Below are 26,401 nucleotides of genomic sequence, written 5' to 3'. Positions count from 1 at the left end.
GAGGTGGAATTATCCAGGAAGGATATGTGGAAAGTCCTACTGTCTGATGGTTATGATCCCTGCATACTACATAAAAACCAACACAAGTGTTGAGAGATCTGTATAAATAAGGCCACTGACAGTCTGGACTAAAAGGCACAGAAAAAGGACAAATTGAAGGGAAAATAACTTCAAAGGCAGAATCATGAAATCTAAGGTTTGAAGTCAAGAAACCTCCGGTCAGGAGAGTGGACCCACCCAGGCACTTTGAGAGGGTGACTTTGCCCCAAAGGCTAAGGTGGACCTTCCACTTAGATATTCTCAAAAAGTTATGGTGCCCTAGGCCTCTGAAAGGATGGAGTACATTCCTTGGGGATTAGGGGGAGCTGGCTGCCACCCATAGTTCTGGAGGTGTTGAATATATGTCCCAGAGATGGCAGAGATCCTGGGTACTGCCCTGATGATGCTTAGAGAGGGTGAAGCCCAGAAAAACATGGTCCTCCCAAGGAGCCCCTGTGTTGGAAACTCACCCCAGCATTTGGAGAGAACAGGGCCACTGAGTAGGCCCTTGGAAATGGTGGGATTGCTACTTTCTAAAGCCCTAAAGATAAATGACTCTCAGACTTTGATGTCTAATGGAGTTTGCTCTGCCATCCATTCAAGGTGTCTCTTCCAGACCCATAAGCCTTTGTTGAGTCAATGTATCTGTTCCTGGATGCCTTCATTTGGACATTTTTATAGCTTTAGAACTGTAAACTTGCAACTTAGTAAATTCTCTTTTTAAAAGCCATACCAAGCCTGCCCTGTGGTTTTTGGACTCTGTGTTCCCACAGTTATATGAGGCACTTTTATAAATTTTATATCTATGGGGAAAAAAAGAGTAATTTCCTCACAAAACAACTCCTATATGAGAGTTTCATTCGTCTTAGATCCCCACCCTATCTTCCATCCAGAAAATGTCATCTTGTCAGTTCTATAAGATTTATTTCCTTAAGAGAGTTGGGAAACTTTAAAAGATGATCCTTGGGAGGGCCACAATGGCTCAGCAGGCAGAGTTCTCGCCTGCCATGTCAGAGACTCTGGTTTGATTCCCGGTGCCTGTTTATGCAGGAAAAAAAAAAAGGATGATGGATGATTCTCATATCCAAGTTCTTGACTACAAAGAGACTAGTCAGTGAACACTGGCCTAAGTATGGTGTAAGTATGGTGAAGCAATGCAATATTCCAAACTGAGATATGTGTAATAAGGATCCTGTGGAAATTACTTTCGATGGGGGGGTTTAAGGAATGAATATTCATCACCAAAACCACAGCCTCCTGTTCCAGAGATTAAAATCTAGAATACTTAGCTAGGCCCTTCTCTTTGGTATTAATTCTCAGATTCCACACACAGGAAGTTCAAAGAGACCTCGAGATAGAGAGATTTAAATTAATTCACCATAACACTTTAAAATAGCAAACCATTTACCACATGACCAACAGTCTAAAGACACAATGCCCACTGTGGTGACTTGGCATAGAGACTTACAAAGGCACAAATCACTAAGCTCAGGCTCCACAAAGAGATGAAAGGTGAATTTTATGATATGTGTGGATGACCAATAACCCTTCTGACCTGTATCAATTAATAGAAATCTATAAACATAAGTAGTGAAGCAAATTCTGAAGCAGATAGAAGCTGGAGTCTATAAGGAACGGTTCCTGGATATTTCAATCTCCCACCTTGAAAGACTGTCCATTAGTTCTTGACTTGGATAGGTAGACCCAGAAATTTGGCAAATTTTCTCTCCAGCCAACACAACAAGCAAACTCACCACCCTCCCCCTGTCTATGTGGGACATGACTCCCAGGAGTGTGGACCTTCCTGGCAATGTGGGACAGAAATCCTAGAATGAGCTGAGACTCAGCATTGAGGGATTGAGAAAAACTCTACAATGAGCTGAGACTCAGCATCAAGGGGTTGAGAAAACCTTCTTGACCAAAAGAGGGAAGAGTGAAATGAGACAAAGGGTCAATGGCTGAGAGATTCCAAACAGAATCGAGAGGTTATTCTGGAGGTTATTCTTACGCATTAAGTAGATATCACCTTGTTATTCAAGATGTAATGGAGAGGCTGGAGGGAACTGCCTAAAATGTAGAGCTGTGTTCCAGTAGCCATGCTTCTTGAAGATGATTGCATAGAGATAAAACTTTCACAATGTTACTGTGTGATTGTGAAAATCTTGTGTCTGATGCTCCTTTTATCTACCTTGTAAACAGACAAGTAGAACATATGGAATAAAAATAAATAATAGGGGGAACAAATGTTAAAATAAAAAAAAAGAAATTTGGCAAAGATGGAAAATTAAGCTTAAAGCTGAGTACTATGAGGCAGGTGTAAGAACAAAATTGGGCCTAGAGCCCAAAGGATCCATTTTCGCTTCTCCAGAGACAATGTCAGAGCAAAACTACTCTTAGATATTTATCTAAGGAAATGAAAACATGTTCACACAATGTCTTGTATGAGAATGTTTACTTCATCTTTATTCATTATAGCCAAAACCTTAAAATCAAACTAAATGCCCATCAGCAAATAAACAGATAAACAAGTTGTGATATATCTATGGAATACTACTCAGTAACAAAAAAAGAATGCATGAATTTCAAAAACATCATGTTAAAGACATTTAAGGTTTGGACTGTTATAATGACTTATGCAAAAATGTCTTATTATATACTGCTTCAATCTCAAGATTAGAAATTCATCTTTGGAAAACACAAAACTTTTATGACAGCAACTATGCAGCTCTTTTTTGAAAGGCAGCTGGATGGATGATCATAGAATATAAGATTTAACAATCTCTGAATAATCTTTTTAAATTCTTGTTTAAAATAAAAGTCCTGCTGAGCAAAAGAAGCCAGACACAAAAGACTCTCACATTTTTATCCCATTTATATGGAACTTTAAAAAGTGCAAATTTAGTCTAAAGTGACACAAAGATCAGTGATAATCTAGGCCCAGGGTGCAAGCTGGGACTTGACTGTGAAGGCTGTGACTGATGAAAATTTTTTAAATGAGGTGTTTTTACAGATATATACATTTGTCAAAACGCATTAAACTATATGTACAAATGAAAAAAAAAGCTATTCCATTTCTGTTATATTGCATTCTGGCAGATTTAACAAACTAATACATGAGATGGGCTCATTCACTTTAGAAAAATTTTCATGAGAATACACCATGGTCCAAGATGAAGATAGACTCCTCCAGAGATTTGTTTTTGTCTCTGCCAAGTACATATTGGTTCTACAAGCCTGGGCCACCACAAAGAAATACTCAGCTTGAGTTTGGGGATCATCAAGGTGACAGGAATTTGAGACACAAATATGTACAAGGGCTGCCTTGTGGGTTCAAATTCATAGGTTTCTCTGCCATCCACTCTGATCAACTCAAGGTTCTTTTCCTTATAGTCCTGAAGGTGAAGGTGGGAAGATGAAGAGGGTTTACTTCTGGTTCACTTTTTAACTGTGCATAGAGCTTTGCCATCCTGGCTTAATGTGGAACGGATGTCTCATTATACTGTCCAATGTAGATGGGCTGTGGATTTTGGATTCTGCACCCTATACTCCATGAAGTTACAAAAACAAAACCTCAAGGTTGCTAGGTTCAACAAATGTTCTTTGGAAAACCTTTGGTTCCTTTTATTACTTTAGATTTTGTCCTGATTATTCTTACTCTCATTTGGTTCTTTGATGTATTCAAGAGTTTTAAATATTTGATCCAAAATCTTCATTGTTTTTAGCAACAGCATTAGTTCAAATAACCTAATAAGCTGTTGAAGAATTGCATGTATAAAGTGTTTATTCATAAGAACAATTAAATTATTTTAAAAACCCCCTAACATAGACAGTGAAATAATGATCACTTTCTTCAATTTAATAGATTTAATTTTTTTCCTTTTGTTTGTCTTTTTATACAATTTCAACAGTAAACATGTACTACTTTTGCAATAAAAAACAATAAACTGAGAGAAAGTGTTTTCAATGCATATAACAAAGAATTAATATCTAAAATATATAATGAACTACAAGTCAAGAAAAAGCTAACATCTCATATTCATTGAACCCTCACTATTTGTTGCTTACAAGTATAAGCACTTTACATATAATATCTATTTAATACTTTCAACAACATTGTAAGGTTTATGCTATTTTCCTCCCATTTATAGCTGAGAAAACTGGACTCAGAAAAATGAGGTAACTTCTCCATCACCACTGAGTTAAGGGTAAAGGTGGAGTTGGAACTCAGATGTCTGATTCCAGAGTCAAATTCTTATACCACTACACAATATGCCAACAATCTTTTAAAAAGATGTTAAACTTCACTAGCAACCAGGGATTTGCACTTGAAATAAAGCACAATAAGTTTACCACTTTTCAGCTATAATATAGATAAATATTGGAATGTTTGATATTAAACGTTGGTGAGGATAACATGTAGATTTGCATGTCAACTTGGAAAAGTAACTTCGGAGTATATAATAAATTTGAAATTTCTTTGATCCTACAATCTGTGCAGTCCACTTCTACACATAAATTCTAGAAAAATTCTTACATATGGAGAAATACACAAAGAAGTTTGTGGCAATATTGTATTGCTTATAATAATGAAAAACTGGAAGTCAACAAATATTCAACAACAGGGAATTAGATAAATGAAATGTGATATACTCAGATCCTTGTTAAAGGGAATGAAGTAGACTTATAATTACCACATAGGTAGATGCCAGAAACAGGATGTTAAAAACTTTTTTCATAGTGATATTGACAGCATGCTAGCATTTTTTAAAAAGTTAAACATATACAAGAATAAGTCTATGTGTGGCTCAAGGATACAATTGTATTCATGTAAAAGTTTAAAAATGGAATGAATGGACTTCAAATTCATGATAGTGATTGTTTCAGAGGAGTATGCAAAGGACACTTTGACTATATCTGCAGTTATTTATTCCTTAAAACACGAAAAAGAAAACAAACTAAATAAGGCAAAATATTAACATATGTTTACTTTGGATAAGGAGAATGGAGTCTTTGTAATATTATTTTCTATTTCTCTCTCTTTCCCTATCTCTCTGTGTGTCTCTCTTTCTCTGTCTCTCTCTTTATGTATATATGTGCGTATATTTCTTTTTAGAAATAAAAGTGAGGTTTAAAATGTAAAACCACATATGAATCAGTTTCACAAGCTGAGCTCAGACCACATCAATTATTAGCAATATTGTTATACATATATGTCTAAAACAATTCTGGTTCATAATTTATAGCACCTAGTGCAAAAAGCAAAGCTGAATATCACTTATAAGTGTATGCTCTACAGTAATACAAGATTGTATTCCTGAATAATCTGCCAATTCCCTGTGTCATGTTTACCCCAAATTCCTTTACACTCTAGAAGAGCATATGTACATGTTAAATATTTGGCTATGATCATGTTGAACTCATAAACGTTCAGAGGTAAAGGGGGAGCCCAGGAAAAAACACAAGGGTAATGGTTGTGAACTGCAAGGACTTAGTCTTTGGATAAGAAATCCAAGAACAGAAAATTTTTCAACCCATGGAGAAACATTCAGTTTAGCAGTAGCCACACTCTCTCCCACCTGCTCCAAGACCCAAAAGGATTCAAGTTGGACAGAACTTGATGAAGCTTTGTGATATCAAATGAACTCCATCCTGTCCAGCCCTTGACTTTGGACAATGGACTTTAAAACATCCTGGGTCAATGTACTGTCCCTCTGTTTCCAAATACTTTAAGAAAGGCTTCCTTTACATCTTTGTTCCTAAAACTGTAGATTATGGGGTTGAGAAAGGCAAAGACAACATTGTAGAACAGGGCTAGCTTCTTGTCTCTCTCTGGATCATACCAGGAACCAGGTCTCATGTACATGATCATGGCTGGCCCATAGAACATAGTAACCACAGTGATGTGGGAAGCACATGTGGAGAAGGACTTGAGCCTCCCTTGGGATGAATGGATTTTTAATATGGAGGCAAAGATATGGATATAAGAGGCCAGGATGAGGAAAAGTGGGACCAGAAGCAAGATGAAACCCAAGATGAAGTCCAACCAGTCATTGAGGGATACATCTGCACAGGCCAACTTCAAGAGCGCAGGAACCTCACAGAAGAAGTGGTTTATCTTGTGGGGACCACAATAAGGCAGATGCATGGTGGAGACAGTGTAGATCAGGGCCCCAGCTATGCTAATGGACCAACAGACAGTGACTACCTTGATACAAGTGGGACGGCTCATAAGTAGGGTATAGTGAAGGGGTAAGCAAATGGCCACATACCTGTCATAAGCCATAATGGCATAGAGGATACATTCACAATGCCCAGGACCAAGAAGATAAACATTTGGGCTACACAAACTCCCCAGGAGATGGTCTTCCTTGGACACACCATATTAACTAACATTTGGGGCACTGTGGTGGTGACATAGCTCATATCCACTAAGGAGAGGATACTGAGAAAGAAGTACATGGGTGTATGGAGGTGTGAGTTCAGGTAGATCAAGATCACAATGAGTCCATTACCCAGAAGTGTGGTGAGGTAGAGGAGGAGAAAGAAGGTGAACAGAGCCATTCCAACTTGTGACTCACCAGAGAAGCCAAGGAGGATAAACTCAGACACAGAGCTGTAGTTCTCCATGCTGAGGCTCTGCATGGTGGCCTGCTTCTTTAAGAGAGACATGTGTTTCCCCTGGTCTATCCTTGGCTTGGGGAAGGGAGGACAGAGTTGACAATCAGAAGTTGATTTATACACACAGCACTTGACACAGTTTCTTGCACAGATTCAGTTGAAACGTTGTTAAGTTGTATGAAAAAGGAAAGGAAATCAAGGTAGCTCTAGCACTTGCCAGTAAGTCAGAAGATCTGGATTTACATCTGTAATAGAATTAGGGATACCTGAATGCCCATAGGCCCACTCTCAAGAAGCCAACTTCTCCCATAAAAGGCAACGCGTGAGGTAGCATGCTTTTAGCAGGAAAATTAGCCACTGCTGGTCACAGCTGAATTCAACCAGTACAAATTTGTCCCAACATAGAGTGGGTGGATGCACCTCCTGAGAATTTAAAGTTATGACACAGAAAGTTTGTGCCAGTGAGCTGTGGTTGCCTGAATCATTGTCAATCCAAGGCTGGAGGGTTGGCAACCCAAAGTCACAGGTGTACTGAAGTTATGGAGGAGAAGAAAACTGGAAGCCTTGCACAGATGAGAAAAGAGCAGATGTGCTGGGAAGCAGAGAGGCGAGACCCCACATCCCTGAGCAGCTGAGAGTGACCCTGGTTGTTAACTTGAATTTCGTGTGAGCTTTGTTTCTGTTCTTGGATACTGTGGAGTTTTCTGTTGACTCTTTACAATGTCCACCCCACCATCAACCTAGTCATTCAGCTTTTTTCCTGAGTGTCCCATGGTTGTAACTTACCCAGCTGTATGATTTTGGACAAATCCCTTCACCATCATTGGCTTCAGACTCCTCATCTATTAAATAAAGTTGAAACATCTACATCATAGGGTTATATGCAAGAGGCATTTAAGATACTGTAAGTTAAGACATTTAACAAAATATAAAACACTAGACAACTAAAAGTGGTTAGTATAAATTAAAAGTGTTTGGAATCAGAAGAGCAGGGAACTAGTCCTGGCTCTACCTCTGATTTGTTGTAAGTCTTTGGGTACTACACTACCTTTCTCTAAACTTTCCAGTCCTGCTTTTATAATGAGGCTTTGAGACTTGGTGACTTCAAAGGGCCCTTACAACTCTAATGTCCCTTGATACAAGAACACCAAGCTGGAGACCTCTGATTATATCAATGCCATGAGTACAGAGGGGAAAGCTGAGCTGAACAGTGGGCTGAGCAGGACAGTGTTAGGAGGAGATATCTTCTGCACCATTGGAGACATGAATCAGGAGCATAGGAGAATTCATAGAGCACAGACTCTGCAGTAACCACACCTCCATCTACTCCCAAATCACTTAGCCTCTCAGAATCCCATTTCCTTCCTCTGTAAAATAGAGGTAGTATCTCCTCCACAGTGGAGATTGCATGCCTGGCCCACGGAAAGTGCTCAAATGGTTTAGAAAAAAATGGGTAGAAGGAGGGTACAAAGGGAAGAGGAGAACATTGCATTCTCGAGCATCTAAAGTTCCAGAAAGCATGTCTAAAAACATGATTATGAAGAATGATTGCAGCAAGATGATGTTGGAAGTCTGAAAATGGAAAGGTGTCCAAGGCCGTATAGGTGCAAGGAAATGGTGTTAAATTTGTGTGCTGAGCTTTAAGGAACACCAATAATTCTTTGAAGGAGAAAGATGTCCCAGATAAGAAATATGAAGGTAAGAGGAGAACCAGGGCAAATCAGAATCTTCACAATCAAGTGGGGAGACTTGCAAGAAAAAAGGTTTGGTGAACAGTGAAAATTGCAAACCCTGAAGCCAAGATAATGAGGGCTGAGAATGTTGATGCCCACATGCTTCCCTCCTCCTGTCCATATCCTGGACCTGGACTCTTGCAATGGCTTCCTACTGGCCTCCCCTTCTTGATCACTCAACCCAGCAGCCCACCAGCAGATTATTGTTTCATCTATCACTTATCATGGCCTTCTCATGCCTCCTTATAATGGGATTCAAAGTATTTCCCAATCTGATTCCAGCTGATTTTTGAGTCTGTGTAATTTGCTAGTAACTCAGTGAGACTTTGGAGCTGTGATGCCAACAGTATAATCACCAAAAGAATCTTTGTCTGAGCAGCTGGGGTGCTCTTCCTTTTGGAGCCACAACTCTTCCAAGCTACCTGGCTTTCTCAATATCTGCCATATATGCCAGACAAAGCTCCACCATCCTCTGTTCTAGTTGGTCTTCTGCTGGGATTGCCTTCTGTAATTCTTTCTACTTCTTCAAATCCTAACAACCTTCAGGGCCCAACTCAGGTTTTTTCTCCTTATTTTACTGGTCTAGCATTATTTTATTGTGTTCCCAGCCAGGGTCTAGGCAGAAAGGCTATCTCTTCTATGTCTCTGCACACTACAATGATGGCATGTGTTCAGGGGTTGGCAGAAATCTGAGCTGTAAATAAGTCATGATTTTGACTGTGCTTGGGGAAAAACACACAAGTGTCCACCAAGCCAGGCTACAGTAGGGATGAGCAGAGTGCTTTTCCTATTCCAATGCTGGTTTTCTCTGCTCTAAGACTAGTTTCTGTTCTGCCTTCTGCTAAGCTAATATAGTTAAAACCCATGTAACTGGCTGTAAAGCACCCCCCCAGGTTCTTTCTACATCATTCTATTGCCCCTTGCAAAGTCAAATGTGAAGACTTACAGATACAAGCCCTCACAATTGGAAAACTCCATATACATGCCAACTCTCTCTACCCCTTCCCAGCCTATGCTCTTCTGGTGGAGAAGGGAGAGGATGCCTTGTCAGGGAACCAACCAGAGAGCTCAGGATGTATTCTGGGCATTGGATAGAGGTGGGTGCTTGGGAGGAACAGCACAATTCTGGAAATGGTCATGAAAGTGCTCTGGAGATCCTACTCCAATGTTGATGCCCACATCATTTCAGTAAGAACAGGTTCTCTCTCCCACCTTTTCCAGTGAATGAGGCAGATAAGACTAAGGTCAAGCTCATTTGTCCATTCTTAGGGTGCCCAAGGAAGACAACTCCACCAGCCTCCCCCACCCCTCAGTCCCACCTATAAATGACCAGCACCCTCAGAAGTTCTGCTCAATTAGTCTTCTTTGCTCCTGCAGCAGCCTATTTTCTCTTGGTCTCTTTGTGGTGCAGTAGAAAGTAGTTTAACTTTTCCTTAATGCAGTGGCCCTGCTAGGGAGATCTGCACCTCTCTTAAGAGTGTTGGATGCAGAGCAGCCCTGGAGGAAGGGAATTCCTACTGGCAAACCCAGGGGCCCCCTTTATACTGGAAAGGGGATGGTGAATGAATTTCCAGTCCTTGAAAAGCCCTGGGAATTCCCTGTCCATGTTGGTAATTGCAGCACAGAGCCCTCAGCTGGATGAAAGACACAATCAGGAAGTTTAATGCCCCCAAGACATTTTGGCTTTGGCCCCTGAAGCTGGTAATCTGGGCATCCTTTCAAGCTTTCCATTTGGGGACTGAAATCTTTTCCCACTGGGACTTGCAGAAAGGAGGAGTTCTGCAGCTGAGCTGCCACATACCTGGGTGATAAATTTATAATAGTAATGATGCTTTGCTCTGAAACACTTCCATGTGCCTATTATATTCTCAGCCATCTTTTCCAAAGTCACACACTTAATAGAAGTAAAACTAAGGTTTAAGTAGAGATAATATAAATGTGACTAACACTTAATTAGTATCTTAACAACTACTATTAATTGAAGGTACCTACCCAAGGCCACACACCTCATTGTGATATAAATTTTACCAAACCTGTTAGTATAGCAACAATTACCTACTGTTGAACACTTACTCTTACCACAAGGCACTACACATGATATAATGAATCCACACAACAAGGTCAGCATTAATTTTAACCAGAAAGTTCATAGAGCTTAAGAGCTTCTCTGAAGAAGTTAAGGGTGAGGTAAAGTTCACTTTGAGTACTGAGGGACTTGAAGCCAGTGGGGGATACTGTTACCTTAGACAGTAATGAGGAATCCAGGCCAAGAGATACCCGAAGATCAAGGGCGTCTGTCTGAAGGAGTGGAGCCTGAGCCACTGGGTAGGAATAACAGCAGAAATGAATAAGTCCTGTTCTTTGGGAGAGGTCCTAGCAAAAGCAAGGCAGACAATCATCTTAAAGGACATGTCCTCAAGGAAGAAACCAAAGAAAACTTATTGTAACTGGAGCACAAAGTTGTATGCCCAGAAGCCCAACAAGACAGGGTGCTATGTCAGAGTATGAGACTGGGACAGGGTGGTCTCCAGAGACAAGCACATTCATTCAGGTAACATGTATTTCTAAGGCAAACAAGTGTCAGCCACAGTGCTTGGCCTCAGCTGTGGGGAGGCCTCCAGAATGTAAAGGCAAGGATGGGATTTGGGTAGGGCAATCTCACATACCAGTTTTCCTGGAACAATCCTGGTTCATATGGGCTCAAGATCAATGAACCCCTATAAATTATTTTAAGTGTCTCCTTCCATTCTCAAAAATGGAAGTGACCTTCCATTTTTGAGAATGGAAAATAGGTCATATACAGTGACCTATTTTCTCTCTCAGCTGTTTGCTCCCTACCTTATTCTCTTCCCCAGGCTTAGTTTCTAAAACCCCAGAAGACATAGAACTAGTCTTTCCTATGGGATCCAGAAAAAATAAAAACAACAAAATGACAGATTGTGCATTGAATGCTGATTCCAACACTTCTTAGCCATGTGAGCCTGGGCAAGTCACTCTTCCTCTTTAAGCCTCATTTTCATCATATTTAAAACAGAGAAAACAATTCCAGAAAGTCCTTAGCACAGGTTCTGGTATAAGGCAGGGCTCAGTCCCAAGATAGGTCCTTGATAGAAATAAGTGATGCAGCCATTAAGAGTCAGGCTAGTTCTTTCCCCATGGGAGCTAGAACCCCTGTTGCAAGGGCAGGAATCTGGATGCTTTATCTACAGCAGAGGCCTGGCCCCGGGACACGTGTCTTAAGAAAGTGGGAGAGGACAATGCCTGTGCAGTAGAAATTTCCTTCCTCCTGAAAAGATCATGAGCCTCTTGAAAAATGGCGTACTTGGAATCTAAAGCAGAGATTTAATGTTCATGAGGGGCTGGGTATCTATAAAAAAATAAACAAGTAAAAAGATGGAACTTGTCTAATGGGCAGGCAATACTAAGCAATCCACTTAGTAATTGTAATCTTACTGAATCCTGATCTGGGTGCAAATCTATGTCTGGTGTCTACTAGTAACTCAAGCAAGCTACTTTATCTTCCTAAGTAATTTCTTACACTGTAAAATCTGGGCAGTAATATGAACCTTATGTAATTTTTCTGAGAATTAAGTGAGGTGAGGTAATTAAGTATCTACTATCATGCACACAGCAAGTGCTCAAGAAATGGGAGAAATTATTATTATTATTATCAGCATATCATTCCTTTGAGATCATACAGCTCAAGTGATGGAGATGGGGATTGAGACCAGGTCTGGGCTCCTCTGGCACCTGTTTCCTTTCTAGTACACTTTTCTGAGTCACAACTTAGTTTCTCATCATCAAACACTTGGTCATGGTATATTAACCTTTCCGCATATTGTTGGAATCTAATTTTTTAATTTTAAGAAAATTTCCACTTATGTTCATAGGTGATATGGATCCAGGGTTTTCTTTTCTTGTAATATCTTTGCTTGGTTTTGGTATTGGAGTGAGGCTGGCTTTATAGAATGAGTTGGGAACTATTCCATTCTCATAGATTTTCTGGAAGGGTTTGTGCAGATTTGGAAGTATTTCTTCCTTAAAGTATTGGTAGAAAGTACAAGTGAATCCATCTGTATCTGGAGTGTTCTTTGTGAAAAATGTTTTAACTACACATCCAGTTTTGAAAATAGATGTGTGGCTTAATAGATTATGTATTTCTTTTTGAATGAGATTTGGGGTTAGTGTCTTGGCATAGACATGTCCATTTTATGTAAGTTATCTAACTTTTTGGAATAAAGTTGTTCACAATACCCCTATTATCTTTTTAATATCTATAGAACTACAGGGATGTTACCATTTTCATTCCTGATTTTGAAAATTTGTGATCAATGTAGCTAGAGTATTAGCAACATTATCTTCTCAAGACAAAACATAGCTTTTTGTTTCATTGATTTTCTCTATTTCCCCCTTATTTACTTTCTTATATTTATTATTTCCTTTTGTAAAAGGGAATAATCCACCAGACTATCCTCTCTTCTAATACTAACTCTGCATTTAGGGAGTCCCCAAGACCATCTCTCAATAATTTGCTAGAAGGACTCACAGAACTCACTGAAAGTTCTTTTAGTCATGGTTATAGTTCATTACAGCTAAAGAATACATATCAGACATATTAAAATCATCCAAAAGAAGGAGCATAGAGCAGAGTCCCAGAAAGTACCAAACATGGAGCTTCCAATTGTCCTTAACCTGTGGAATCAGGACAGTTTTCCTTTCAAGGGACCCCAGGGATTGTGGTAAATCACAGGGTGCTACCAACCCTGGGAGGAAGCAAGTTTTCTAGCCTCCAAAATAAAATCATGTGACAATAAATTCCCATTGTTTAAGCCAACCCACTGTGTGGTGTTTGTCATAGCAGCATGGCAGACCAAGACAGGGACTAAAAGTCTATGTCCAAAAATGACTGAACAATTATTTTCAAATAATAGCTATGTAATTTAATGGTAAATGCAAATCAAATATTCTTAAGCATTTAAAAAGGTATACTACTTATTCTAGTTTGCTAGCTGCCAGAATGCAACACACCATAGACAGACTGGTTTTTAATAAAAGGGGATTTATTTCATTAGTTCTTCAGAGGAAAGGCAGCTAACTTTCAACTGAGGTTCTTTCTTACATGGGAAGGCACAGGGTGATCTCTGCTGGCCTTCTCTCCAGGCCTCTGAGTTCCAACAACTTTCCCCAGGGTGATTTCTTTCTGCATCTCCAAAGGCCTGGGCTGAGCTGCAAGTGCTGAGATGAGGTATGCTGAGCTGCTTGAGCTGTGCTACATTGCGCTCTCTCATTTAAGCATCAGCCAATTAAATCAAACATCATTCATTGCAGCAGGCACACCTCCTAGCCGACTGCAGAGGTATTCAGCAACAGATAAGGTTCACCTACCATTGGCTCATGTCCATAGTGACAGAACTAGGTGCCTTCACCTGGCCAAGTTGACAACTGAATTTAACTACTACACTACTTAACCCATCAGGATCTGCCTGCAAAGCAACACAAAACCCAACTAATAGTGGTTGAAACATGTAGGAATTTATCTTTTTTCATATAACAAGAAGTCTTGAGGTAAACAGCTACTTGCTTAACTCATGGCTCAGTAATGTTAATAAGGCCATCTCTGTGACTCTCTAATCTCTGTGATCCTCATAGTCTCAATATGGCCAGGGCCAGACTTAATCTGTATTCAAGTTGAGAAACAGGAGGCTTGTGGGGGAATGATTTTATCAGTCATTCTCTCCCTTGTTTTAGGAAAACAAATATTTTCACAAAAATTCCCCTGCTGAGTTCCCCTTAAATCTCACTGGGCAACACCAGGCTCCATGACTGCCCCAGATGCAAAGGATTCTGGGAGGGGAGAAATAGCGTTGTCCTTGGGCTTGTACTGTTCATGATGTACTGATTGCCCTAAACATTATCGGCAAGAACATGTTTCTATTGGCAAGCAAGATCATCTGCCAGCAAGTATCTGTCAATAAAATTGTATGCTAAGTGTGATATCAAGTACATGAAAAAGCATCATATCATTTAGCATAGAAAACTTTAGAGAGTCACATCCTGAAGTCATAAATGAAATTTTCTTGTTGGATGAAACTACAGAGTAATTATTTTCATTTTTCTATCTTTTTGTGTTCAGTAAGTTTCTTTGATGAGCATGGATTATTTTTGTAACTCAGAAAACAGGGAAGAATTTTTGAAGGAATATCCTGGGCATAGAGGAATCCACAGTGGAATGAGATTTGGACTGAGAATGGGGATTCTCTATTTCCTCCTCAACCTCTACCACCTGCACCTCAGGTAGAAGGCTTGGGAACATCTCAGGATTCCTGGAAAGTCTGGGGTCTGACTTAGGATAGTCATTCTGCAGGTCACCCAGGCATCAAGAAAGCTGAGGGCAGGCCTCATTTCTAGGCTAGAGGCTTGGGTGGCCGGGTTTGTCCTCCTTCCCCCACCCATGTCCTCCTCCTATGTAACTTCTCCCCTCCACCCATCCACCCCCATTCTCAAAGGCACAGTGACTTAGAGGCACAACCCTAAAATTAGGCAGCCCTTGATTGGGATCTTGGCTACTTCAAACAGCTGTTTGACCTTGGATAAATCTTTTAAGTTCTCTACATATCAGAATTCACATCTATAAAGTGGAAATCATGTACTTCTCTCACAGAGTTGTTGGAGAATTGAATGAAACAATGCATGTGAAAAGCTTGACACATAGAAGATGTCCAATAAATGTTAGTTTCTTTTCCTGCTTCCTTTCCTATCCCCAGGAGAATGAATATATCTTTAGTAGAAGCCCCAGAGGAGTCCTGTTGCCCCCGAAAATTGTTCCTCTTGGGCCTAGAGCCCATTAGTCAACTACTTCCTTCTCCTGGGCACCTCTATCTGCAACTTTGTCAGTCCCCCCATCAAGAGGACACATGACTCTGTGCCCCCCACCTGGCATGTACCGGATCATGGCACTGTGATTCCGTTTCGACTAGGAGTATAGCCTGTGTAGTCAGACAGACCTGGGTTCATAATCCCACCTCTACACAGGCTACTTAGTGCTTTGAGTTTCCATTTCTCTATCTGTAAAATGGGAATAATAATGTTGCAAGGATTGCTGTAAGGGTTTAGTACATATCAAATGCCAGGCCATAACGACTACTTAAAAAAAATCAACTATTGCTGTGGTATAGAGAGCACAGCTCCATTTTATAAAGAAGACACTGAGACTCTGGGAAGCTCAGTAACTTGCCCAGGTCACAGTGATAGTTTCTGTCTGACTGAATCCTGGATTTCCTACTGTACCATTTTTTTCTACCGAGGTTGTTTTTCGTATCCCTTAGCTGCTGGGGACAGAAGGGTGGGATTATCCCTGTGGCTGCCAATGGCAAATGCCTGCTGAGGCTGTTGCCTAGCATTGGAGATGCTGGGGGTGGGGATCCAGTTTGGTAAAAATGGGTGGGGTCAGGACGAGAGGCGTTTATCAGGAGGAGAGACGGCTCCTGCAACCGCCTCACATTCCTTCATCAGGGCAGGTAAGTACTGCTGCACTGTAATAAAGACTGGGTTCTGGAAAAAAGGACAGTATGGTTACAGCTGGCAGAGCAGAGGGTAGAAAATGGGGGAGAGGTATGCTTTAGAAATCACATTACTGAAGTCAGAAGGGACTAGTACTTGCATTTAACTCTGAATAAGAAAATATTTTTCTGAAGGGCAGGGTCAAGGCCACCTAAGTATAGATTAAGCTACCTTGAAAGATAGACACATGCCTTGGGGACATGTGAACAAGAGTTGGAGAATCTTTTCCCAGGGAGGCTACAAAGAAGGTGCTTGCCCTAGTAGGGTCTGGACCCTCCAAGATTATTTCCAACCCCAAGTTTTGGTGAATCTCTGAAATTGTCCAGAGCAGATCTGTGGGGGTGTCATCAAGGGCTCAGGAGGGGCTGCAACCCAGAGCAAATGAGAGCGAGTCCCTGAGCCTGCTAGGTCTAGAATCGTACCCAGCTTTGCCTTCAGCTCAGCCCTGGATGCAGCTGGGCTAGGGGAAACCTAAACCCTCCCCAGTAAGGGAGGCTCTGTGAGAGGATGGTGATTGTCTTACTTGGCTGAGAGGGGAAGGCCGGAGTTGGGGAGTGGGGTACCGTGGGCTGGTGCAGGGACTTACTCATAAGGCAGCTCAGAGAGCCAGGCCGGGTTATGCTCTGGCAGGATGGTGAATGGGGGTGGCAGCTGAGGAAATGCATACTCCACTCTGAACTGCGAATTCTGCCTCTCAGTTTTGATGATCCTTTCCAGTGTAGGAGGGCTCTTTCATGCTGCTGTAGTCTTTAGTGTCTGTCTTTCTGTCCATCCACGTACCTTTGATTCTTCTGATCCTGCCTCTCTGACTATTCTGACCTGGGTCCTAGTTGATCCTTGTTACTCAGGTGGGACAGCTGCCATCTCAGGGGTCCCCTCTACTCCTCTTCTGTCTTCTGCTCCCAGATTCTCCCAATCCTACCAGGCTCCTTGGCTCACTGCATTGGTCCCCTGCCACATCAGACCCTGGACCTTCAGAGAGGCTGCTCTTGCTTCCCTTGTGCCTCAAAGCAACCTTTCTCCTCTTCCTGGAGAGCAGCAAAGATTCCGAGGGCTGTCCCGGACATGGATAGGAAGAAGCATGTGGGAAAGGACCGGCTCTAGCACCACCACCTGGTATCTGACCTCCCACACATCATGCTCATTATCCTCATGATATGGAGGGCAGAGAGACATGCAGGCCCAGGCAGGGCTAGCACGTGGCCATGCCACTGTGATTGGAGGGGGCACAAGCAGCCTTAGGATCAAGGCTGGCATTGTTCCCTTCTTGCAACTGCACCTTTGGGGAGTTTCTGTTTGGCCTGATCAACTGCCTACCCCAGCTTCACTTGCTCTGCTTTTTGGGCACAATTTCTGCTCTTCTTTCCCCCTTTCATTTCAGCTTTGACCCTGGCAGTGGCGGGGAATCAAAGATCAAATGAGCAAGTAAGTAGTGGGGTGCTAGGAGGGAAGGAAGACAGAACAGAAGAGAGAAGATTTGTTTTCAGGCAAGTTAGCCCAATCACCTTCTTGTCATAGATGCTCAGAGGGGGTGTTGTCTAGTGGCTACAAGCATAGGCTTTGGAGTCAACTATAAATTGTGGGCTTGGGCAAGTCGCATCACCTCTATCTGTAAAATGAGAATACTAATAAAACCCACTTCACAGCATGGCTATGTGCTGGGCTGCTGTTCATCTTCAAGCATTCTGGTTGAGCTTCACTTATTCTTTATGGCAAGTACTTTCTGATTGGAGGATGTCCATATTGGTTGTTAAATCTTTCAACTATCACCCCAGTTGTGCAAATAAAATAAGATAATGCATGTAAAACACATATCACAGTGCCTGACATATAATAATCTGCTGTTATTATTATTATTAGTGGTTGAGGCAAGAATGGAGTGAAATGGTAGAAAGATTCATAACATTTGGCACCAACTCTCCCAACCTTCTCCCTATCCCAGCTTGTCCCCTGGCTTCTCCTGAAGAACTCATAACATTTCCAGACACAAGTATTTTTCTCCTGACCTCTGGGGAGGGAGAGAGAATATACCTTTAACCTCCCCTATCTTTCTTGTTCTGGTGTGCTGGTATGTAAATAATTTCTGTAAGCATTTATTGAGTCCTAGTGCCAGGCTTTATATTAGGCAATGAGAATACTGTAGGAAACACAATGAAATGATGTACAGTAGAGCTCAGCTGTTCAGTGGGGATGTTTCTGACCTGCAGAATTTCCAAGTTAGCTTGGGTCTGCCTTGAGTTAGGTGAAAGCCTGAGTAGCTGACCAGCTATAGCCATGAGTCCTAGCCCTAGTCTCCTGCAACAAAATTCCATTGTGTCCATGGGATATCTCTTTCCCACTGTCAATTAGTTTCCACATCTACTCTCCGGTGTTGATCTCCTGGGCTGCTGTGGTTCTTTGTTTCTCAATCCTTGGGGGCAGCAATCTACTCACCTTTCCTGGAGCCTGATGACCAAACTGAGTATGGCTTTAAGGAATGAAGATTGGGTATTGGTCTAATGCTCTTGGATTTTTTCCTCAAACAAGGGAGCCATTGAGGGATTTAAAGCCAAGGAGTAGCCTGGACAGATTTTAGTTTTAGAAAGAGCACTTTGAAGGCCAGTAAAGAAAATGGGCTGAGCAGGAGTCCAGCTGGAGGATGAAGATGAAACCGAGATGAGAGAAATGCCAAGGGTCTGAATTGGGTATTGACAGTGAGATTGTGGAGGGAGGGATGAGGGTGGGAGGCATTAAGGAGATGGCCATATAGTTGCATTTTCCCTCCCAAGAATCAAGTATAGAAAACATTTCAGCAAATTAAAGACTAAAATTAGTTAGCTATGATTTTGCTGCACATGGGGAACCTTATTGCTGCCAAAGAATGAGTGAGACTCAGTTTTTCCTTTAATTCCCTCTTGAGCCTCAGTTTATCCATCTTTGAAATGGAGATATTGATGCCTGCCCTACCTTTCTCAAGGAGACCATGTGAGGCTCAAAGATAGAATGAACATCAAGTTATTTTGTAAGGCACAGCAGAAGTCTATATTTTGGCCCAAAATGGACAGACAAAGGCCAAGCCCTTCATGGTAGATAATGTGTCACCTTTGTTTTTCCCTTTCATGGGGTTTCTGGTTCCTATCCTTAAGAGTCAGACCATTTTTTCCCAAGCACTTTGTACAGATTTTTGTATACCCTCAGGAGAGACAGAACAGGGCTGATGAGGGCTGATAAGGGATTCAGGGGTTCAGGAAGGCTGAATCTCTGTCCCAAGTTCCCAGCTGTAAAGCAACATCTGTGGGCATATTTCACCGGTTTACAGACAGGCTGTTCCAGTTGTCTTCAGCCCACTCTCATAGTCTAGCCAGGTCAAACACTCTTTAATGCAAGTTTTTTAATAGCATGTGTAAACAATAAAAAGTTAGGAATGGCACATTATTATTACACTATTGGCCCAAGGTAGAATATTCTCAATTTTTGTGCTGTGTCTTCTCAGAAAGGATGTGCCTTGCAAGAAAGATTTTTTTTTCTATTTTACAGGGAAGAAAAAGTTGATCTAGAGAAGTAAGATAACAGTCCAAGGTCACATAGTTGGTGAAGTCAAAGCCAGAATTCAAACAGAACCAGCTATCTCCAAACCCCATGCCCTTAGCGCTCTGCCATGCAGCTTCTCTTCTTGAAAAACACCTGGCCTAAACACCATCTTTTATGCAGATGAAGAAACTGAGGCCACCGTAAGAAGACAAAGTAATGTACTAAGGCTCTTTGGTGAGAGATAATAACTTAATACAAATAAATATCTTCCAGCTACCTTCCTGCTATCTAATAATGCCTGTAAAGGTCTTGGCAAAGTGCCTGGCATATAGGATGTTCAAGCTGTGTGCAGTCCTTTGGGCCAAAAGCAAGAAACCATCTAAAGTACTGAATGTAGACACAGGTTCTTGCGAAGGTTCATTTTGGTAATACAAATGAGAACAAGCAAATTGTGGAACAAGTGGTTTGTGGTTAGATGAATTGGCACCAGGGGCAGAAATAATATTATAGCATCAAGATTGCTTCCATTCCCTAAGTAACAAGGATGCACCATGCGTATGATATTTCTTCAGTAAAGGTGTTCTTTCCCTGTTATCCATGAAGAAATTGAGATGCAGGAAGGTTAAGTTGAAAAACAGTTAAGAGTCAGGGAGAAACTAAAAGATGGTGAAGTAAATGTTGGCATTAGTAGAGAGGAACAATGGAGGATAGACATGTTAGAGAGTGAGATTTGATTGTGGGCATCAAGCATGATAAAATGACTTCTTAGGATGTTTGCTTCCATAACTTGAGCCTGATATCCAGCCTTGTGTATGGAGTGCCACCCAGAAATACAACTAACATTTACTGAGCATCTACTGTGGTGCTAGGCTTTCCTCACGGTGTTTTTCATGCCAATATATCATTCAATCCTTGCAGCAAAAGGGTGAAAAAGAGATCATTATTCTCATTTCAAACTAGACGAAATGGGATCAAAGGATGTAGGAAGGATAAACAACTTGTTCAAAGTTGTTTACTCAGTAAATTATAGAGCCAACTTTTGGACTTCAGTGTTCCTTCTAATACAGCATTGCTTGAAGTGGGGTTGGTGGGCAGTCAGAGAGCTATCCTAGCCTGGAGACAGATTGAGGGTAAAATAAAAGTGGAAAAATAGATCAATATCTTCAAAAGGACCAAGCGGGTTCTTTCACGGTGTCAGGCCCTTGGAATTTGGCCTTTTGCATAGAGTCTATACACTGTTTTTTATCCTGAAACTCCTGCCTACATGAAAGCAAGTTAAAAGCTCTACTAAGAAGAAGAGGATGATCAGGAGAATTAGAAAGCAGCTATCCCAAAACTTACATTTGATAGCTGAGGAAACCGAGGCTGAGGTGGGTAATTGTTGGTGAGTCAGAAGCAGAGCCTGGTAAAATAGGCTGTCTTGTTTGGGGGAGTCATTGTGTTCATCACAATTGAACATGGATCACTTTCCCAATCTCATCAGTAATCCCAGTCCTGGTTCATTGCTTAGGGAGTGCCTTTTCTGAATTTTGCCTTTCTTTTTCATTAAGAAGTAGAACAAAATGCAAGAGCCCAACAAGTCCTCTGTGACTGAATTCATCCTTCGGGGCTTCTCCCTAATCCCCTGGACCACTCCTTTACTCTTCTCTACTTTCCTGATCACCTACCTGCTGATTATCCTGGGCAACAGCTTGATCACCATCCTCATCTGCCTAGACTCACACCTCCACACACCCATGTACTTCTTTATTGGCATCCTTTCCATGTTGGATCTGGGCTACACCACAACAACTGTGCCCCAGTTGTTAGCACATCTGGCCAGCCCAAAGAAAACCATCTCTTTTGCCAGATGTGTTGCCCAAATGTTCATTTTCTTGATGTTCGGCATCACTGAGTCCTGGCTGTTTGCCATGATGTCTATAGATAGGTATGTGGCCATCTGTCACCCACTCAGGTACAAGGCTATCATGAGCACGAGGCTATGCAGGGTAATGGTCATCTTCTGTGGACTCTGGGGTGTTATTGCTGCCCTTATCTACACTGTCTTTGCCATGCATCTGCCCTACCGTGGCCCCAACAAGATAAACCACTTCTTCTGTGAAGTCCCTGCCGTCTTGAAGCTGGCCTGTGCCGACACCTCACTCAATGACTGGATAGACTTCATTCTTGGCTTTAGTGTCATCCTGGTCCCACTTTCTCTCATCCTTGTCATCTATGTCAATATATTCATTGCCATCTTGAGGATCCACTCAGTCCAGGGACAGCTCAAGGCATTCTCTACCTGTGCCTCCCACATCACCGTAGTCACCATGTTCTGTGTGCCAGCCATGGTCATGTACATGAGGCCTGGCTCTGAGGCCTCCCCAGAAGAGGACAAGAAGCTGGCCCTATTCTACAATGTCATCTCAGCCTTTCTCAACCCCATCATCTACAGCCTCCGGAACAAGGATGTGAAGAGGGCATTCCTCAAGGTGACAGGTTGGGGCAGGGCCCCAGAATGAGCTTCCAGAAGGACAGCTGGGGGACAGAGAAACAGGACTCATGATGCAGTCGATGCCCTAAACACTCATTCACATGACCCAGCAGCATCTGTACATGCTCACCCTCAGCCCCAAATTCCAACTCTACACAGGCCCTTGGGGGACAGCCTGCCATTTGACTGACAGAACCAGACATCATGAAATAGCTTCCAGGCACATCAATCCTTTAGTTCCTGTTTATTCTGGGGTCTAGGTGGTTAACAATAGAGGCAATATTGAGCCATTAGAGGTCTATTATTGAGTTAACGAAAATAGACCTGGGGTGTGCCCTATGGATGAATCTTGAGAAAGGTTCATTACCCTCTGGAAACCACACATTGTATTAAATTAGCTGGAAAGAAAGGCAAAGGCATCAGAGGACTCCCTACCCAGTAGAAAGAATGAATAAATGCCATGTTCATGACTTACAAAGGGCTGTGTGCTTAGACCAGATATGCAGATAACAGAAAAATTGGCATGGCTGAGTCATGTTTAATATCAGGTGTGATCTAGCCCTGCTAGAACTGAGACGCCCAGACTCATCTCAGGCCACTCTGCCCCTTCTTCTGTCACTTCAAGTAAACTGGACTTTTCTCGCTGTCTTGACTGTACCATATGCTCCCAGGCCTCCACATATGCTGTTCCCTTTAACTGAAACACCCTCTCACCTCCACCTAAACCCCAACCCACATCTAGCTGACCCCTTTATCCTGTTAAATCTTCAGGTCTTTGCTTCTTAACTGCAGCTCTTCAAAGAAGCTTTCTCTTGAGCCCAAAAAGGGAATTAGAGTTCCAAAGCACTCTGTATCTCTTTCTCAGAATAATAATGACATGTGGCTTATGTTCCATGATGGCTGCCCAGTTCACTGCTATACCCTCAGCTCCTAGCACCATATTCCCATACACTGGCCTTCAACAAATATTTTAAGGGTGAATGAATGAAGACTCTACAGGAAAAACCAGACGAAGGATAAAGCTGGTGAACTGGGGAAGATGAATTAGGACAGGCAAAAGGTAGGACATAATGGCCATTAAAAAAGGGGGAAGGGAGGGGGGGGTCACAATGGCTCAGCAGGCAGGAATGCTTGCCTGTGATGTCAGAGGACCCGGGTTCGATTTCCCGTGCCTGCCCATGTTAAAAAAAAAAGTGGGGGGAGGGAGATAAGCTCAGCAGGCAGGAACGCTTGCCTGCAATGCCAGAGGACCCGGGTTCGATTCCCCATGCCTGCCCATGCAAAAAAAAAAAAAAAAAAAATGATGTAACATGCAAAGCTGGTAAAGGTATAATTGGTTCTACCTTTCTAGAGTAGTGTTCAATATGTCTGTTAAATGGATGTTCTATTTATTGAACATTTATGTATCAAACAGAGATTTTAAAATGTTATATGTATTAATTCATTTAATAAAACTATCAACAATTGGAAAGCATGTAACAATATGTATCATGGGGCTTTACAATGTTCATATACTTGGCTCTAGAAATTTCACTTCTAGGACTCTGTCTTAAAGAAAATGCAGACCAAGTTTTACGTACAAAGTTTTTCATCAAAGAATTATTGGACACAGTTATAAATATGGCATATTAACTTTATGAAATATGTGACAAATATGTTTTGAAATAATATTTATTCATTGAAAAGTATAATGTAGTATTAGGTGAAAAAATCAAGATATAAAATTCTGCATAAGAAATTAATTTAAGCTTTATAAAATATGCATACATTCATCTTTTAAAGTATGAAAGTACACACATTAACATGTTAACACTAGTTATCTCTAGGTGGTAAGATAATAAGTGATTTTATTTTTGTCCTACTTTTCTTGACTTCCTAAAATTTCTACAATCAGCACATAAATTTTTTATATCAAAAAGAAATAAGCAGTTGGTGCAATGGTGGCTCAGTGGCAGAATTCTTGCCTGCCATGCCGGAGAACCAGGTTCGATTCCCAGAGCCTGCCCATGCCAAAAAAGAAAAAATAAATAAGCATGACTTGAAAAATATTTGTTGTCCTGGCAGAGAAAAGACAAAGTTAGTTATGAGACTGCTGTCATTCATTCATCAAACATGCACTGACGCCCACTTTCTGGCAAACATAATCCTAGGTCCTGGGGAAAAGACACGCACTAAGACCAGGATGCCAGAAGGTGCTAAGTGGGCTGCTGGAGACATGTTCAAAACGCTGAGTTAGTGGGCGGGCCACGGTGGCTCAGCAGGTAGAGTTTTCGCCTGCCATGCCCCAGACCTGGGTTCAATTCCCAGTGCCTGCCCGTGCAAAAAAAAATAATGAGGTAGTGGTGAGGAGGTGGGCCAGGCCTCACAGATGAGCCATACTTCTGTTATATGTTCCAAGCACGAACAGGGGTTTGCTGATTGGATGAAAAGGCAGACGGGCAGAGATTGGGTTATTCCAGACAGAAGAGACAAGACGTTCAAAGACCTAGATACACAAAAATTACAGAGAATGGTCAGGACGGCTGGATCACAGGCCCAAGTAGGAGGAGTAGATGTGACAAAAAGACCTGGAGTGCTGGGCTACAGAATTTACAGTCCCCCTCCCCCCAGATCAGCATTTTTCAAGGAGCCTTCCCTGGAACTCTGGTCCTGTGAAACACTCTGCGATGAAAGGCTTTTGTGCTGAAATAGGCTCAGAAACACTAAGTACTCTGTTTCTTTCTTGGTGCTTCAAAATGCGCTATTATATATTAAAGACACTGAGAAGTCTGATAGTGATAAGTAAACAAATAAATGAATAATAAACAATTGAAAATAAGAAAGATGTTAACTCTGTTGTATACAGTATTTCCCAAACACGTTTGATTACTGGAACATTTATTAGCCAAAGAAACTAGTATTCTCTAAAACTGAATGCTGAGAAATGCCACTGTAAGCATAAGTGGCTTTTGAGGGGAGAGGGAAATCAAGCCTTTTCTTCATTATAACCATAATATACACTAATTACAAAATAGTTGTAAAATACAGAAAAAAATGGATAAGTGCCTAAACCATACCTCAAATTACACTGCGGAGTTAATCATTTTTAAATCTTTGTTTATTGCCTCATATCACTACATATCATTTTACATTATTCAGATCATATATAAACAGTGTTCTATAGCCTTTCGCCATGAACTGTGTATCTCCTACACATTTATATTTTCCATCTTTGTATTTCACTGTGCTTCAGTTAGTACGTTTTCTTTTGACTTGATTTCTAGTTTACTAATTTTTCTATTCAATTATATCTACTCTACTAAACCCAATAATGAATTCCTAATTTGTATCTTTAGTTTTAAAATTTCTGTTTGATTACATTTTAGAGTTTCCAGGTCTCTGCTGAAATTCTCCATCTTATCATTTAATCATATTTATTTTCAAGTTGGTGCCTTATAGCTTCAATATCTAGTTTTCCTGTGGGTCCATCTCTATTCTTTTTATCTCTCTCTTTCTTAATTTTCATTAAACTCTTATCTTTTTGCTAGCCTGGCAATTTTCTATTAAATGCCAGGCACTATGCATACAAAAAAAAAAAAAAAACACCATAGCAATAATTTAATTTGTTTGGATGAAGCTATATTGCTTCAGAGTAGATTTACCTCTGCTTCTGACAGAGAGCTAGGGCAGTGGAAGATTACCTAAAGCCTTAGAGATTGAGCAGATTCAAAGCTGAGTGTCAGTCTTTGCATTTATTGGCATATTTCTGGCTCACCCTTACTCACAGTCCCCTGAAACCGGAAAGTCTATAATGTTTACCAGGACCCTTCTCCTGGGGTTGCCTTAAATCCAGGTTTTGTCCTCTCAGCCCTCCCTGCACCCTCTAAGACCACCAGAAACTTTGCTGAGCTTCTGAACCTCTCAGTGTCACCATTTCTTATGTGAACATTTCCCCACGACTTGAAAATCTCTTTCAAATTGAGTATATTAGAGAAGATAACTGTGTTGGTTTGAAAGGATGTATGTACCCTAGAAAAGCCATGTTTTAATCCTTATCCCATTTTGTAAAGGCAGCCGTGTCTTCTAATCCCTATTCAGTATTGTATGTTTGAAACTGTAATTAGATCATCTCCCTGGAGATGTGATTTAATCAAGAGTTGTTCTTAAACTGGATTTGATGGAGGCATGTCTCCACCCATTTGGATGGGTCTTTATTAGTTTCTGAAGTACTACAAAAGAGGAAACATTTTGGAGAATGAGAGAGATTCAGAGAGAGCAGAGAATGCTAGCACCACAAAGCAAAGTTCACCAGCCAGTGACCTTTGGAGATGAAGAAGGAAAATGCCTCCCAGGGAGCTTCATGAACCAGGAAGCCAGGAAAGAAAGCTAGCAGATGATGCCATGTTCTCCATGCACCCTTCTAGCCAAAAGAGAAACCCTGACTGTGTTCACCATGTGACTTCTCATTTGAGAGATAGAAACCCTGAAC

At 41.4% G+C, this 26,401-nt stretch overlaps 2 protein-coding genes and 1 long non-coding RNA gene across 4 annotated transcripts in view; 1 reads left to right on the top strand and 2 right to left on the bottom strand.

Moving 5' to 3' along the window:
• The window catches only part of LOC143674380 (uncharacterized), a 172,007-nt gene that overhangs the window by 39,926 nt on the left and 105,680 nt on the right, over positions 1-26,401 (bottom strand). The window lies entirely within an intron of this gene.
• On the bottom strand, positions 5,735-6,681 carry LOC143654707 (olfactory receptor 2A12-like). The gene is given in 2 exon segments (XM_077126492.1): positions 5,735-6,345; positions 6,348-6,681. Coding segments are annotated over 2 exon segments (945 nt in total).
• Positions 21,023-21,961, top strand: LOC143663286 (olfactory receptor 2A7-like). Its single transcript, XM_077136983.1, has one exon. The coding sequence runs from the start codon at positions 21,023-21,025 to the stop codon at positions 21,959-21,961; it is 939 nt and encodes a 312-aa protein (XP_076993098.1).

Source organism: Tamandua tetradactyla, chromosome 2, assembly GCF_023851605.1.
Source record: "Tamandua tetradactyla isolate mTamTet1 chromosome 2, mTamTet1.pri, whole genome shotgun sequence".
Classification (NCBI taxonomy): Eukaryota; Metazoa; Chordata; class Mammalia; order Pilosa; family Myrmecophagidae; genus Tamandua; species Tamandua tetradactyla.
Note: the sequence above shows the minus strand (reverse complement) of the source record. Positions and strands in the feature narration are given on the sequence as shown.